Source organism: Podarcis gaigeae, assembly GCF_964106915.1.
Source record: "Podarcis gaigeae genome assembly, chromosome: 8".
In the NCBI taxonomy this organism is placed as follows: Eukaryota; Metazoa; Chordata; class Lepidosauria; order Squamata; family Lacertidae; genus Podarcis; species Podarcis gaigeae.
Window position 1 is genome coordinate 68,710,553 of NC_139684.1, and position 17,253 is coordinate 68,727,805.

The following is a 17,253-nucleotide window of genomic DNA, read 5'->3' on the forward strand; positions in this document are numbered from 1 at the left end:
GAGGGAGAGAGGCTGTGGCGCCCTCTAGCGGAGGACTGGGTCAGCGGCTAGTGGCCAGGATGTGCCCCCCGACGCACACAACTCCCAGTGCGCTTTACTTGGAGGCAGGTTAGGGGGGAAGGGGGAGGGGTCTGGAAAGGAAAAGGATCGAGCTCGTTGTGAACAATGTGCAAGGAGGAGGAGGTGTTCCGCACGTTTAGGCTGCAGGAGGTTGGGGCGAGTTTGCTCCCCCCCCCCCTTGTTTGAAAACCTCCTTGAAAGCACACCGCTAACACAAGGGCGAGAAACTAGTTTGCAATATGCCATAAGAACGTAAGCAAAGCCTCTGGGTCAGGACAATGGCCCGTCTAGTCCAGCATCAAACCAAGGGCCCCCAAGGAGGACCCGTGACAAGGGCAGCCCCTCCCCTCTGTGATTTCCAGAAACTGGTATTAAGACGCCTCCATGGAAGGGAGAGCATAGCCCTCAGGGCCAGTAGCCACTGATAGTCTTACCTTAAGGTTGCCAGACGTCCCCGTTTCCCAGGGACAGTCCCCAGATTTACAAATCGGTCCCCATGCAAAATCCATTAAAGTTGAAAGGTGTCCCCGGATTCATTGAAAAAAATCTGGTAACCTAATCTTACTTCCCATTGATTTTTCTGAGGATATTCTAAAGTCCAAATTAGTCTCCAAAGTGGTGACCATCACTGCCCTTCTGCGGGAGCAAGCTCTGTGGGAGCAATTTAACTATGGGCTGCATGAAGAAGTTTCCTTTTGTCTGCCCTGATTTTTCCAACATTCCACTCCACTCCCTTTGATCATTTCGGTTGCTCTTTCCTGAACCTTTCTCCAACTCTGCAATATGAGTTGAGGTGAGCAAAACTGTATCCCAAATGCTGTCAAAAGGGGGGCCGCAGATTGTGTGGGACTACCAACAGCTGCAGCAGGCATGATGATGAGGGTTACAGGTTCACTGGAGTTTTCCAGAGGGGCTTGATCTAAAAATGAAACAGCCAAATGTTTCCTAACATGAATGGGCTGCAAGGACTGGTAGCTGAAACATACAAAAGGCATGGCAAAAGGATAATGTCCTCCAAAAGACATGAGAGCAATAGGCTAGTTTAGCCAGTATAGGATGGGTCACATGGCACAAGCAGCTCCTTCAACAGAGGAGAGCAGCAGCCCAGAATTCAGGAGAGTTGGCATCTGTTGCCTAAGGCACTCTGCCAAATGGTAGGGCCGGCCCCTGCAGGAAGACACTATAGTGAATGAGAATGAGAAGATCCCACATTGCCAAGACTTGATGAAGAATAAAATATTAAAGATGACATTTCCTTCTAGCAAAGAGTGCTTGCCTTTTTTGTTAAACCGTGCATTATTTTGTGCTCAAAACTGTCTCTTTGGGATCCTCAGACCTCCTTCTCTTAGGGCCTTAGGATCAAAGAATTGCAGAGTCAGAAGGGTCATCTAGTCCACAGGTGAAACTTATTTAAATTACTCAGTGCATTGGTTCAAAGTCAGTTAACCAACAGGCAAGGCTGCAATCCTATCTACATTTGCTGGGGAGCAGTGCTCATGTTACAGAGGGAGTCCAGGCCCCTTAACTACTCATTTACAACGCTATGGAGGAGGCATAATTTGGCTAAGTGTTGGTGATTACCTTTCAAGCAGGGGAGGAGAACCTGTGGCCACCCAGTTGCCATTGGACTACAACTCCCATATCATTCCCCACTATTGGCCATGTTGTCTGGGACAGAGTCATATACACACATTTTGCATGCATGAGATGCTCCAGGATATATGTAAGGGATGACATTGCCTGATGCCAATGCTCATGCAGGGCCAGTTTGAATCCCGACTCAGCTATGAAACTCGCTGGGTGATCTTGGGCCAGTCAATGTTGCTCTGCCTAACTAATCTACCTCACGGAGTAGTTATGGGAATCAAAATGGGAAGGGGAAGAGTTCAATAAATTGTTAGAATATATATTTTCCTTACCAGGCAGTTTGTCACACTGCAATGTGAAATGCTAGTGGGGCTCTAGGAACCTGCTGTCTTGATTTTGTCAAAGGCATATATACATATAAATTAATATATGGGCATTTGTGTCACGAACCTGTCCAAGTCCTTTAAGAGCATTGCAACATCCCTGGTAAGGAAGTACAGAAAAGATACTATCTCCTTGCAAAATTGTCTGCAGCAACTAGCAGTATCTCTCTCTCTCTTATGTTTAAATTTGTTTTACTTACAAACTGTTCAAAGGTCTGGTTCATGTGCTTTTCCATACAGCATTCAGAAATGTAAAGTAAAACTTGGCTTAGTGACATTGCTGAAAGTTCCTAAATTATTGGTATAGGAACTCAAGAGTGGCTTGTGAAAGCGACACAGTTTGAGCTTGGAGCAACATTCTCTTTCCCCCCGCCCCACCCCATAACATTTTATTAATTTTCCAGCAATAACAAAAATAAAATAAATTTTAAAAAATCAAAGCAAAACAGTTTGACTTCCCACTATTCCCTTCCTTGGTTCCATTGTATATCAATGTAGTACATGTCCATTGTGAAATTTTAACCATTTGAATTACTTATTATCCATTCATAATAAAATTACAAGTAATCTTAAATCCCTGCTAATGTATTAACTGTGTACATTGCTTCTGTATGTATGCAATAAAGTCCTTCCATTCTTCCTTAAATTTGTTGTCATCTCTTCCTCTTAATTTCATTGTCAATTTTGCCATTTCAGCATATTCCATTAATTTAACTTGCCAATCCTCTTTAGCTGGGACACTTTCTTCTTTCCAATGTTGTGCTAATAATGTTCGTGCAGCCGTAATTGTGTACATAAACAAATTCTTTTGTGATCTTGGTAAATCCACTCCTGTAATGCCTAGTAGGAAAACTTCTGGTTTCTTAACAAAGGTTATTTTAAACATCTTCTTCATTTCATTATAAATCATTTCCCAATATTCCTTAACAATTTTAAGAAGGATTTTTTCATATGTGGTGAGGCTAGCAGTATCTCTCTCTGTCCTACTGCAAATGTTGGAGACTGAATCTGGGACCTTTTGCAAGCAAAGTATGAACTCTACCACTAAACTTCAGGGATTGTTTTGGGGAAAGATTTTGGTTACCTCTGGAGTCTTGACGCTGCAGATGGTATCCAAGAGGTCTGCAGTGAAGGAGACCACCAGGATTCTAGAGACTATCAGTATCCACCAATGCCTTCCTCTCTTGGGAGAGCACCAGGGATACTGCTGATGCTTTGCTTTGGTCACATGATTTATGACTCTTGTTGCATTCAAAATTCTACTACACATTCTACTACACAGAATGATAAACTTTTATACTGCTGGTCTTATAAAAATCTAACGTATGGGGCATGATGAACAAGACAACACACGGCTCAGGTATGTTCATATTTTCAAAGGACCAAATGGAATGTTCACGGATGGAATTGGCTGCAGGAGAAAAGAACCCCACAGAACTTGGTCCCAGCAAAGTTCATGAAGAAGGTCCAGTTGTCTCTTCCTCCTATTTTGGACACTTCCAAAATGGCCACCAATTCTTGGAAGGAGAACCCCAATGGCAGTTAATCCCAGACAGGCTCATGAAGAGGGGTTGGGTTTCTGTTTAGTCGGAACCAGACAGGTGCCTGGAGAGGGTTGAAGTTTCTCCCCTTCTCTTTCTGACCGTTGTTGGGTGCAGTGGCCACTGATGGAGTCTTCTCTGATCGGGAAGAGCTTGGCTTATGGAGAACGTCTGCCTGCTTCTCCACCCCCTTCTGATAATTGTCAGGTGGAATGATCACCAGTGGACTCTGCCATAAGGGAGTGACTCCCAATGGTATCTCCTCCCAGACAGTCTCATGAAGTGGGCCTAGGTGTGTCTTTCCTCCCTTTTGACAGGTGCTAGGGGCAACGGCCACTGATCGAGTATGTTCTGGGACGGAGTTATGCAATGGCTGTTGGGGCAAGGTGGGATTATGGAGAGGGTCCAGCCGTCTCTCCTCCTTGTAACTGCCTTGTGGAATGGCCGCTAATGGAACTTGCGCTAGGAAAGAACACCCTTCATCTGTTTGCTCCCAGACAGGTTCGTGGAGAGGACCCGGATACTTCCTCTCCACCTTCTGACAGCTTCCATGCTCAACAGCAACTGATGGAGACTGAGCTTTGAATGAAGAACCCAATGCCTGTTTGTCCAAGGCAGACTCATGCAGCGGGTCTGGCAACTTATCACTTCCTGTCTGATGATTGCACGGTGTAATGGATTCTGGAGATGAATAGCCCAATGGTGGTTGCTCCCAAACAGGTTCGTGGAGAGGGCCTGGGTATCTCCTGCTTCCTTTCTGGTGGCTTCCATGTGCAGTGGAAACTGATGGAGTTTGTGCTCTGTAGGAGGACCTCAATGGCAATTCCACTGGTGGAATTGTCTGTATAGGGCAGGAGTCCAATGGTTGTTGCTCCCAGACAGACTCATGGAGGGGACCCACCTGTCTGTCCATCCCCTTCTGACATCTGCGTGGAGGAATGACCACTGTTGGGATCCAGTCTTGCTCAAAGGAGTCCTGAATTGGATGCTCCTGGACAGCCTCATGGAGAAGACCTATCTCTTGTTTCATCCCCCTTGGATAGCCATGAGGAGGAACAATAACTGATGGCACATGTTCTAGTGGGGAAGAGCCCAGTGGCGGTTGTTCCCAGACAGGTTCATGGAGAGGGCCAGGCTCCTTGTTCATCCCCTTCCAGCTACTGTCTTGGGGAGCTGTCACCAAGGATGGTGTCTCTTCTGGGAGGGAGGCACTAAGCCAGGTTCTCAAAGAGGAACTGTCTGTCCCTCCCTCCCTTTTGACAGTTGCACTGTGGAATGACCACTGGTGGAGTATGTGCTGGTATTTATTATGATTCTCTGTGCAAAGCTTGCAACAACTGCCAACATTGTGATGTCATTTGAGTGTGAAGGATTTGGACATTAGTAGTGTCTGTTGGCATTGGTCATTGCTGCATGAGGAGACATGTTGTCATGGGAGATGGAGGGCTGTTGGGCTGACTTTTGATATGATGTGCCATGTAAGATGAGTAGGAACCACATGGCTTACAAGGGGAATTATTGGCTAGCAGTTGGCCTTTATGATCATCACCATTTCCTCAAGCCTAGGCCATTGGTGGTGGTAGCTGTGGTCAAGTCCAGCTGTAGGCTTGAAGTATCTTCTGGTGGACATCCTCCTTCTGTGGATCAAGAAAGACCTATTTGGCTGAGCTGGCAGATATGAGGGGCTGGGTCTAGCCACCCTTTGACTTTCCCACAATTCCTTGCTCAGGGGCATTGGGAAGCATTAAAATGTCAATGCTGCTTAGAGTCCTAAGCAAGAGGGGGGAATGCAAACGGGCGTGGCAGGTGTTTGTAGTGGGACCTGCCAGGTTCTTCAGCCCTGGCTGTGATAAATATTGCTTTATGTAGGGTTGCATAATGTTGTGGTTAAGTGGCCGAGGGGTTTTTGTGTCCCATGATAACTGGCACCACTCCTTGTGGCATTTTTGTTTCTCTGTGTAATACAAAAGCATAAATTGGAACTAAATTGGAACTAAACAAACCTTGTATCCTCTAATTTGATGGTATATTTTAACCTACTGCTGCTTCAAGGAATGCATATGACCAAAAGTAATGGACCTTCTGCGTTCACAGTGTGTGATTTATGCACAGTATTGCACAGAACTATGAAGCCACTCCTCCCACTGAAGGATTCATATGACTGCTGACTTCTTCACTCCATCCTGGCCCTAAATTTGGTCTCAATCCATTACAAGCTCCCATGCCTGATCCTACTCCTCCTGAGTAGGATTGTAGGAAGAGAGTCCTTGAACTGGACATTACACTACCAACTCTGGGCTCCTGATCGCCTTCTCCTGCCTTCTATTGATACCTGGGGCCAGTGCTGGGGGATCCAGAACCAGAGCATGGATCTTGAAGTGGGGTAGTGAGCCACTTATGCCTCTTACTCTTGAGGGTATTCTCATTGGCGGCCACTAACACTGGTTGTTTCCTTGGAGAACTTCTTTGAGTTGAGGTCCAGCTGGGTCATGGCATACTCTTTAATGGAATATGGACAAAAGTCAAAGATCTCCTTCTCTAAATGCCTAACCCAAGGAAGGTGTAGCCAGTAGCCATGTGAGAAGGGGCCTCTTCAGTGGTAGATCCTCATCTGTGGAGTGCTCCCCACAGGGAAACATGCCTCAAACCATCATTATCGGTTTTCAAGCTATGGTTGCTCATATTTTAATGAGGTGGGCAGGACTTATGTTTCTGGTTGAGCATTTTAGGCATTTTATATCATACTGGTTTCTTCTTCAGCTTTTCTTGTTTTTAACTATTGGATTTTATCTCGTCAAGTCACTTTGGGACTTTCATTTGGGACTAACGAATATAATAAAAGGTCATACTAAAGAAGGACAGAGAGACTATGGAGAAGATGACAAAGTCTATCAAAAAATCTATTAATGGGAATCATGCCCTGGGTGATTCCCAAACATAGGAAGCTGCCTTATAGCACATCTGACCACTAATCCATCCATCTACACTTGACTGGCAACAGTTGTCTGGGGTCTGAGACATGGGTGTTTCCCAGTGTGATGTGGAGATGCTAGGGACTGAACCTGGGATATTTCCCTGCGAATCAAAGCACCGAGCAACAGATATTGTTTCGGGAGAAACATTAGTTGCCTCTGGGGACTTGGCACCACAGATGGAATCCCAGCGCAACATACCTCATTGAAGGAGACCATCAAGATGCTGGGAACCTTACAAATGACCCTTCAATGCACTCCTCCGTTATGTGTCAGGGACCGTGCTGAGGAGGGCTACAATGAGGAGGAACGGTGTGTGCCGCCTCCTCCTGTCCCTGGCCCTGAATCTCCTCAGGAGCAGGAGAACAGTATAGATTTAGAACAGTGGTTTGCAGAGGGGCAAAGTTCAGAAGGGAAAAGCTGGGAAATACTGGATGAGGAACAGCTAGGAGAAGAAACACTGGAAGAGAGAGGGTTAACAGATTCACAGCCTCTGGACAGCATCCCCCTTCCCCCCTCCCCACCTTCTAGGAGAGCTGAGAAAGTTGCTAAACAGAAAGCACATCGACTATAAGCTCAGGTTACCAGATGTAGGAGTGACGTGGATTGAGAGGGATGGGGGTAAGGGGAGTGTAGCCTTAATTGAAAGCACCACCATTCTTAGAGGAAGACATTCATTATCCCTCGCTGTAATTATTAAAGAATTCTAACTGGTAAGAAGACCCAGTTCACTTTGCTCTGCTTATCTACTGCTAAGGGAGAAGGAAACCGATTCCTTGGAGCCTGACTTTATGTCTTGGGAGGACACTGGTGATGCTACTTACGGTTCATTCAGATATTATTCCTTGTTTTCAAATTACGTATTATTCCTGCTCTTAAAATTCCGCTACTTGTTGTACAGCAGTTAGCCTGACGGTTCATCTCCTAAACGGCTGGAGCAAGATTGATACAAAAATTGTGCCTTTTTTTAAGAAAAAAGAAATAAATAAAATGCTAAAACAAAACAACAAAAAGCCTCCGATGGAATGCTTTGCAATCTGATAAATGTGATGTAAAAAGAAGGGACAGTGGAGAAAATAGGTAGCAAGCATATGCCATGCTCAGGTATGTTCATTAAAAAAAAAAAAGACCAGCTAGAATGGCCCCTGATGGAACTAGTTCAAGGAGGAGACTTCATTACTGGTCCCAGCTAGACTGATGAAGAAGGTCTTGTTTTCTCTCCCTTCACTTTGGGCCATGGCCCACCTGTGGAGCCAGGTTGAGGAAGGAGAAGGAGACCCATAGCAGTTAGTCCCAGGCAGGTTCATGGATCGGGCCCGTCTCTCTGTTCAGTCGAAACCAAGCAGGAGCCTGGAGGGGGTGTGGGTGTCCCTCCTTCTCTTGTTGGTAGCTGACAGGTGCGGGGGCCACCAATGGTGTCTGATCTAGTTGGAAGGAGCTTGGTGCATGGGGAAGGTCCTCCTGCTTCTCCATTCCTTTCTGGTAGCTGTCAGGTGGAATGGTCTCGACTGCAGTCTGCAGGAAGTGGGTGCTTCCTACTGGTATTTCCTCCCAGACACTCTCATGAAGTAGACTTACCTGTGGCACTTTCGCCTTCTGGCTGGTGCCGGGAGCAACGGCCACTGACTGAGCACGCTCTGGTTGGAAGGAATGCAATGGCTGTTGGCCCAAGGTGGTCTTCTGTAAAGGATCCATTTGTCTCTTCCGCAAACCACCTGGGGGAATGGCCGCTAATACAGTCTGAGCACTGCAGGCTGGAATGGACCCTGAAGGTGGCTTCTTCCAGGCATGTTCACGAGGAGGGCCCGGGTATCTCTCATTCCCTTGCTGATTGCCTCCATCTGATGGTGGATATGCTGTGAAGGAAGAACCCAGTAACTGCTGGTCCAAGCAGGATTCATGGAGAGGGTCAGGCAGGGGGCAGGCTGAATTCAGTGGTTGCTCTGAGGCAGGTTCATGGAGAGAAACCTTTTGGTGACCTCCAGGTGCAGTGACAACTGAAGGCGTCTGCTCCCTAAGGGAGGAGCTCAGTGGCTGTTGGTCCAAGATAGACTCATGGAGAGGGTCCAGCTTTTCTGCCCTTCCATTTTGGCTACTGGATGGTGGAATAACCGCCGGTGAAATTATTTCTGTGTGGGAGGGACCCAGTGGTGGTTGTTCCCGGACGGGTTCCTGAAGAGGGCTTAGCTCCTTGTTCATCCCCTTCTGACAGCTGCCGTGGGGAGCTGTCACCAATTATGGTGTCTCTTCTGGGAGGAAGGAGCCTAATGACAGACCAAGCCAGGCTCTTGAAGAGGAACTGTCTGTCTTCCCTTCCCTTTTGCAAATGGCTCTGAGGAACAGCCCCAAGTGGAGTCTGTTCTGGGATTTATTGTGATTCTCTATGCAGGGTTTACAACAACTGTCAACATTGTGATGTCGTGTGAGTGTGGCTGATGAGTAGGAAGGGGCTTGGGCATCAGTAGTTTTTGTTGACATTGGCCATTGTTGCATGAGGAGGTGTGTTGTCATAGGGGATGCTTTTGATGCACCATGTAAGATGGCAGATTGCCTTTGAATTTCCCACAATTCCTTAGAGTGACACTTGAGGGGCATTGTGGGAAACCAGATGCTGACTAGATCCAGATGCCTAGTGCTGCTCAGTTTGCCAGGACAGAAGAAATGTGGGGGGGACAGGTCACATAGGCACATAGGAAGCTGCCTACTGAATCCAAGCTTTTGGTCCATTTCCCTCAGTGTTCTCTACATGGACTGGCAACAGCTCGTCATGTCTAGCACTTGGCAGAAGTGCTTCAATTACAGGCAAGCCTGCTAGGATAGGTTAAAATCTAATAAGCATGACACAAAAAGAAGGCACAATGGAAGAAAGTAGGAAACAAGCAACTGCAAGGCTCAGGTATGTTCATTGTTTTTAAAGGCACCAGATGGAATAGCCATTGATGGAGTTGGTTCTAGGAGCAAGCAGTTCCACAGGTTCTGGTTCCAGCCAGGTTTGTGGAGAAGTTCTAGGTTCTCTCCCTTCCATTCCGTTGGCTCGCAGCTGAAATGCTCACTCGTGGAGTCCATTCTAGGAAAGAGAATTCCAATGTTACTCACTCCCAGAGAGGTTCATGGAGAGGTCCCCAATGTTTACCCTCTACCTCCTGACCTTTACCAGGTATGACACCCACAGATGAAGCCCGTTCCAGGCAGGAGGAGCCCAGAGGCAGCTGACACCAGGGAGGCTCATGGAGTGGGGCCAGGTGACACCTACAGTGTGGAATGGTCCCTGGTGAAGTCTGCTCTGGTTGCGAGGGGCCAGGTCCATTGACATAGTCAGGCAGTCTCACCACCCATGGTGATAATCGTCAAATTCAATGGGCTCTGGTGGAGTCTGAAGTAGGAAGGAGGAGCCCAGTGGCGGCTGGTCCCAGAGCGGCTCATGAAGTGGGCCCAGCTGCCTCTCCCTCCACTTCTGGCGGCTGCTATGTGCAATGGCCACTGAAGGAACCAGATCTTTCTGAGAGGAGTCAGCTGCGTATGGCGGGTCCTGCAGTCTCCCATTCCACTTGTGAGAGCTGCCAAAGTCAATGGGTTCTGGTGGAGTCTGCAGTAGGAGGGAAGAGCCCAGTGGCGGTTGGTCCCAAAGAGGTTCATGAAGTGGCCCTAATGCTCTTTCCTTCCCTTTCTGACAGCTGCCAGATACAGAAGCAATTGATGGAGTCTGTCCTGGTTGTGAGGAGCCTGGTGCATAGAGGTGGCTGTACTGTGTCCGTTTCCAGTTGTGAGAGCTGCCAAAGTCAATGGGCACTGCTGGAGCCTGCAGGAAGAGGGAAGAACCCAAGGATGGTTGAGTCCAGATGGGCTCATGGAGAGGGCCCAGAGGTGTATCCACCCACTTCCGACACTTGCGTGGTGGAATGACCACGGGTGGAACTGGTTGTGTTCCAGAGGAGTCCATTGGTGCTTGGTTCCATACAGGCTCATGGATTGGGCCTGGCTCTTTCTCCACACCCACCTGATAACTATGAGGTGGAACTATCAGTGATCGAAGTCGTTCTATGCAGTAACCCAATGCCGGTTGCTTCCACACAGACTCATGGATTGGGCCTGGCTCCCTGTCCATCCCGTTCTGGCATTTGCCATAGGGATTGGCTGTTGATGGTGTCTTTTCTGGAACAGGTGAGCCTGATGATGGTGACGTCCCCTTAGGCTGATGCAGAGGCCCTGGCTCTCTGTTCCTTCCATTCTGATAGCTGCCATAGGGAATGATTATTGGTGGTGTCTGTCGTGGGATGGGTGAGCTCAAAGATGGCGACTTCCCCTCAGGCTGATAACTTTCATAGACAGTAGCCATCGACGGTACCCGTTTCGGGAACGAGGAGCCCGGCAATAATTCTTCCTAGCCAAGCTCACAAAGAGCACCTGCCCGACTTCCTCTCCATTCTGACAGCTGTGTGGTGAAGCAGCCCCTGTTGGAGTCTTCCCTGGGATATACTTTGGTTCCCTATGCACAACTTGCAACAACTGCCAACCTCATGATGTTACATGAGTGTGGTGGATGAGTTTGAAGGAGTAGGGCATCAGTAGTTGACATTGGTCATTGTTGCATGAGGAGATGTGTTGTCATAGGAGATGGAGGGCTGTTGGGTTGCCCTTTGTTATGATGCAACGTGTATTATGAGCAGGAACCACAGGGCTTGCCAGAGTAGTTCTTGAGCTACTGAAGGTGGGCCTGGGTGGTCTTGCTGTTACACCTGGCTTGCTTGTGTTTATGAACTGTGGCAACTATTGCTTCAGGTGAGGTGGCTGAGACTTATTTGTGACGTCATGTGGCACTTGGTCTGGTGGAGCTCTTCTTACCATACTAGCTTGCCTGTATCATGGGCCAAGAGTCACCTGTTGAACAGCAGCCTGAAGGGGGAGAAGGCAGAGTGACTCCACCTGCAGCTGATAAGCTTCCAGGACTCAGAGGAGAAGGTGAGAACCAGCTGGCTTCAGCCTTCCTAAGCAGAGCTTCCAGCAGCAGTCAGGTGTTGGAAACAATGCTTATAGTTCCTGGCTCTACTTTGTTGCTTCCTGCTTGTCCCCATGATCATCGGACTCCCTGACCCCTGGACCATCTGACCACCTGGATTGCTGTTCATCTGCCCCAAGGACTGGTCCTGTCTTTGAGTGCTGACTCTGCCTCCAGGCAAGTAGACCTCAGAGACTCTTCCAGTTGGGTGGCCTCCGACTCCACTGAGCTCTGCACGTTGTTGCTCAGCAACGGGACTTTGGCACCTAGGCTTTGAGCTAAACAGAGGATGCCCTTCTCAGTGGATGCTGCTTGCTCTGTGGGGAAGCAAGATTGGGCCTTCTCCATAGTGGCACCCCAGCTGTGGTGTTCCCTCACCCTGATGGCATGGAAAGGTAACTCTTTGAGGAGCTTCTGCCACCACCTCAGCCTGTTCTGGATGAGAGAAATGTGCCTTTGCTGTAGTATCTGAGCCTACTTTACTGAACTTAAGTGTGGTATTATTCTCCAGAGTTCTCAGAGTGTCCTCAGCCCCCTCTTAGCCAGAGGACAGAGCCTAGAACTCCTCTTGGTCTCTGCTGTTGGATCAAAGAGCCTTAGCCTGCTATAAGGTAAGACTGAGGACAACATGCATCTTCCCACACCTTCCTGAAACACATTAATCCTTCTCACACTCTTCCCTGGAGATGTGTTTCTGCTTCTTTTCTCCCACCTTCTCTGTGGCGTATGAAGTAGAAGCAACCCTTCCTGTGCATCTACGCTGCTAACCCAGGGGTGGGTAGCATTTTCTCAGCCGGAGGGCCATGTTCCCTACTGGGCAACCTTCAGAGGCGAGGGCCAGAGGCAAAAGTAAGCAAAGCAAGGAATGTGGGTTTCATCTTTCTATGCACCTCTGTGTCATGCCGTTTATGCAGACAAGCAAGTAGACATTCTCATGCTTAAGGGCACATTCCTGCCAGGCACAAACAATCTAGAAAAGTGCAAAGCAGGACTGTTGTGGGGTGTGGCCTGTGGAGAATTTGGGGAGCTAGATAGAAAGGCCTGAGCTTCCCTCTCCCTAGTTTAGGCCACTTTCCAACACCTGGGACAAAGTCCACACAGCTGTTGGAGGGGGGGAGCGAAACACTTTCAATATCTTCTCCAACCTCATCATAGTCTGGTTGTTTGTTTGTTTGTTTGTTTGTTTATATTATTACATGTGCTGTTTGGGTTCTAAACCCCACCTTATTTTGATGGGTAACAATATGGATTGTCATGCAAACTACTTTTGCAAGTATGTAAGGCAAAGAGTGGTGCACTGAAATTAGAATTAAATAGATAGCAACTGGCACACCATTCCTTGAGATGTATTGGGCCAGTCTGCAACGCATCAGCAAGAACTAGAAAAGAACACCGCTGCTTTCACTTCCAGTACCCAGTCATCTTAAGCCTCATTTGGATACTCAGTTTCACCCCCACAATTAGGATTGTGTGATGTAGAGCAAAGATGACGGTGATTTTATTAATCTCCTTCCAAGCTATTTCCAGGCAATTTACGTAATAACGGAAATACATTTAAAACAAGACCAAAGACCAACCAAAGTGGACACTTGTGGCAAAGGCCCATTTATCCAGCTGGGAAAATCTGTAGGAACAAAAAATGTCTTCAGGTGTTTCCAGCAGGGGTGAAACTGGGCTTTATTTTACCCCAGTCAAAGGCACAGTTTGGCACACCCCACAGATGCATTTGCTTACACACACGTGTGCACACAGACTGGAAGCCTCAATGGTGCCACTCTGAAGGCTTCACCTAGGGCAGAAAACCCAGCTAGCCCCCACCCACACCCCATAGCTCCCGTTTCCGGAAAGTGCAGGTGGTGGATGCCTCACTAAATGCTCTGCTCTGAGTTAGACGCACTAGCTAGCCTCTTCATTGCACCCCTGTGCCCAGTCTACCATTTATTTATTTTTTGAGGGTGGATATCCACACTTAGGAGCCTGCTGTACTCATGCAAGTTCCTTGTGCCATTTAGCACCCTGTATGGTTGCCATGTGTGGCAGGGGAGAGTGGCCCATTGGGGCCCAGAGTGCATGGACCTCAGGCAGCCCCCAACATGCCTGCCTGCCTTCTTACTTACATCCAGTTTGGGGCATGGAGCTGATTGTCAGCTTCCTCCTCCTATCTTTCCCTTGGAGAACTCAGCTGAGAGGAGGATGGGGGCCCAACTTCAATTACTGTATTTTTCACTCCATAAGACGCACTTTTCCCCTCCTAAAAAGTAAGGGGAAATATGTGTGTGCGTCTTATGGAGCGAATGCAGGGGGGAGGCAGGCAGGAAAAGCCCCCAAAAGCCGCACACAAGCTCCGCGCGGCTCTTGCGGGCTTTTCCCCAGGAGGGAGAAGGGACTGACGCGGCCAGTCAGTCCCTTCTCCCTCCTCGTAGAAAAGCCCGCAGGAGCCGCACACTCCTTAAAGGGTGTGCGGCTCTTGTGGGCTTTTGCGGGAGGTGGGGGAATTGCCATATCCGCACGCAGTCTATCCCGGCCGGAGAGATTGTGCACGGCTAAAGAGGAAGCCAAGACAGCCAGCGGGATGGATCCTGCTGGCTGTCTTGGCTTCTTTGCTCTTTGGGGCTGGGGGGGCGAAAATAATATTTTTTTTCTTGATTTCCCCCTCTAAAAACTAGGTGCGCCTTATGGTCCGGTGCGCCTTATGGAGCGAAAAATACAGTAGTTGCTCTGCCTCCCACCACTGCTGGTTGGAGGAGAGCCTGCAAGGGCAATCCAGCACTCCTCCTTTGCACTACTATCGCAATCGCTGGCGTAACACTTCAACTGGGCATGTGTCACTTCAACACCCAATACCTGTATTTCCTCGCTTGTCTCTTCCCTCCCACCTTCTGCATTGTGTCTGTCAGACGGTGAGCCTGCAGTCAAAGGACCACCTTATCTTTTCATCACAGCATAGCCCCTAGAACAGATTGCCATTTCCTGCTGCTGACAAATTGGGCTCTGGTCTTTGCAAGCTCATTCCACAAAACGTATTGAAGGGTTATAGAGCATCTGCTTTGAATGCACAAGCTCCTAGGCTCAGTTCTTGGCATCTCATCCTTTCCCAAAACCCAGGAAAGCCACTCAGGGCTCATCCAGACTTCCTTTTGCACCACGCTTTCCAGTGAAGGTCCATGCTTTAAAGCTCTGTGCCCGAGCATTTCTTTTTTCCTCGGAAAACCCACATCTTACTGCTGAATCAGAGAAAATATCAGTCAGCAGAGAACCTGGTTGACATTTGCTCCAATTCAGCGGTTCAAGCGACTGTGTTCCTTTACAATTCTTTCTTGCCTATGCGGCAGTTAGAAGCATGAGCTAGGTAACACAGCACCCCCATGTGGTCTAAGCCATGTACGCTGATACAGAGGGGGATAATATGAGAATATAGCCTGATAATTTAAGACTATGATAATGTAAGGATATACACAAAACTATTTTTTATCATTTTTACTTTTTTAAAAATGGTGTTCTCTTTTCCAACAATAAAAATGGTGATTATTCTCAAGAGAAGTTTAGCATCAGGACAGCAGAAGCAAACTGTTTTACTCCTGAGATCTTGATTTGTGTGTATTACAGTGCATATGCTTAGGGGATTTCTTTCTTTTAAAAAATCAGGATTAGCAAACTTCCATATTTTGTTCTGGTGTACTGGGAATGAAGGAGCAGTTTTAAAGCATGAAAGGGGGGGCAGAGAGAAAAGTGAAATGTTTAGAGTGTTTCACAAATGAAGAAACAAACATCACTACCTAACGCTCCCCCACCAGCAGCTTTGGGGCTTCTTTTGGATATGAAGCTATTAAATGTTTTGTTTTTAACTTATCTGTTTGTGTGCCTTATGCTCACTTAAATTCTGATGCCTGTTGAACGGTTAATTGCTTATTTTTTTCAGTGTTATGTTGTTGTGATATTATGCTTCTTAATGTATTCTTATTGTACTTCTGTACTTAGACTGGGTTTTTCAAGGGCTATTTTGAGCAGAGACGGCTACATCTGGGGGCAATGCAATACATAAATAAACTGTTTGGAAAGACCATTAAGTCCACGGTCCAAAATTATTACTGATAATATAGGAAAATAGCTGTGTTGGAAGAAGGCAAAAGTACTCCAGGTCCATGAATGAATGAAATGCTTTCATTGGTTTAAGACTGATCTTAGTGGTGCTTTCTTTTTTAAAGGGAATTTGTCATTGGTGGTCTTATCACTCTGGATCTCATTGCCAGCTGGGCTCTGGAAGACTTGTCATTCAGAAATGTGTGTGTGTGTATACACACACAAACAAAAACCCACAGAGGAAGAGATGCACTTTTTAATGAAATGAGTGAATTGAAAACTATTTTGTACTTTGGGCTGGAGGGGTGTATTATTGCCTAGTATCCACTGTGCTAGTACTGCTCCAGAAAAGCAGATCAGGTTCTGCTGAATATACATTAATGCCAAGCTTTTGCACGATACTGAAGGGTGTTGCTGAATTTGTTTCAATAATAATAATAATAAATTTTATTTATATCCCGCCCTCCCCAGCCGAAGCTGGGCTCAGGGCGGCTAACAACAATCAAATAATCCAACATTCTAAAAACATTTCATTATAAAAATTAATTAAAATCAAATTGATGGCAACCGTTAAGCAAAATTCTGTGCAGGTTGCCAGAGGAGGGATGCCAGAGGAGGGAGTCAGGCTGCGCCCTGGCCAAAGGCCTGGTGGAACAACTCTGTCTTGCAGGCCCTGCGGAAAGATGTCAGGTCCCGCAGGGCCCTAGTCTCTTGTGGCAGAGCGTTCCACCAAATCGGAGCTGCAGCAGAGAAAGTTTTCAAGTCTTTGTTAGCTTTGACAAGTTGCAGCAAGAGGAAAACTTTCCAAACTTGATGAAAAATTCGTGAACCATTCATTCAATAGTACTGTGGTAAATCAATTGGTTGTCAATTTATTTTGGGACCCAATTCAAGGTGCTCATATTAGTGTTTAAGGCCCAGAATTATCCAGGCTCCTTCCCTAGACACCCTCAGGTGTTCAAGCCTCCCTCTGCTGATCTTTTCCCCCCACCACCCTCAGCTGCTCAGGACTGGGGTAGTCCAGGGTTGCCGGATTAGGAGCATTTCAGGGTCCAAACCTGAGACCTAGGGATGGCATCTTATTTCTATGATTGCAAATTGCTTTTAGCTGTTTCCAACGTTTTTACTAGTGGTATCCCCACCCACCTTAGATTGAATTAGCAGTGTGCCCAAATTGCTGCTCTGGGCTCTTCACATTTTGCAAAGCTACTTCAAAAATGCTGATGAGCCACAAAGAAAGGAATCTTAATGTTGCCTGCTTTCAAGAACTAGTCAGGAGCTATGCTTCTCTTGGTAGCAAGATTGAATTCTCCCATGTTGGAGAGCTCTGGGTGGGAAGATGCTTCTTGCCCGAGAAGACAAGATTGGTTTCCACACCAGTTTTCTGATAAGTGGGTGGAAACTCCAAATGAGAGCTGGCTCCTTCTTTACCCAGAGTAGACCTCACAGCAAACTAACAGGCTGTGCATAATGGAGAACATCAGGCACCATCACAACACCAAGACAACCTCACATTCCACATTCTTTTCCCTTTTTGCTCTAGGCTTAGGGCCTATAAGCTACACAGAAGCAAGAGAGCTCAGGAACAGCAAGCCACCTTGCTCTTCTCCAGAAGGCAGAGCCAAGAAAGTAAG

General features: G+C 47.3%; 1 protein-coding gene and 1 long non-coding RNA gene across 5 annotated transcripts; one reads left to right on the forward strand and one right to left on the reverse strand.

Annotated features, from left to right (window-relative positions):
• Nucleotides 1-7,620: 7,620 nt before the first annotated feature.
• LOC310849940 (uncharacterized protein) lies at nt 7,621-11,298 on the reverse strand. Of its 3 annotated transcripts, none has more exons than XM_083750961.1 (2): nt 9,797-11,298; nt 7,621-9,610 (listed from the first exon to the last, which is right to left on the reverse strand). In XM_083750961.1, exon 2 carries the CDS (start codon nt 8,740-8,742, stop codon nt 7,831-7,833), a length of 912 nt encoding a protein of 303 aa, XP_083607087.1. In that variant the 5' UTR covers nt 8,743-9,610; nt 9,797-11,298; the 3' UTR covers nt 7,621-7,830. The 3 variants fall into 3 exon arrangements, with proteins under 3 accessions (XP_083607087.1, XP_083607086.1, XP_083607085.1); XM_083750960.1 differs by having other exon boundaries at nt 9,698-11,298; XM_083750959.1 differs by having other exon boundaries at nt 9,692-11,298.
• A 119-nt stretch (nt 11,299-11,417) lies between these two features.
• On the forward strand, nt 11,418-16,020 carry LOC310849984. 2 transcript variants are annotated; one of them, XR_014567163.1, is made up of 3 exons: nt 11,418-11,502; nt 12,051-12,150; nt 15,745-16,020. It is a non-coding gene; the product is annotated as an uncharacterized lncRNA (long non-coding RNA). The 2 variants fall into 2 exon arrangements; XR_014567164.1 differs by lacking the exon at nt 15,745-16,020 and adding an exon at nt 14,206-15,600.
• Nucleotides 16,021-17,253: the final 1,233 nt, after the last annotated feature.

Bases quoted from the DNA above. Each gene is read 5' to 3' on its own strand.
- LOC310849940 (XM_083750961.1), bottom strand. From the start codon at position 8,742: ATGAACAAGGAGCTAAGCCCTCTTCAGGAACCCGTCCGGGAACAACCA.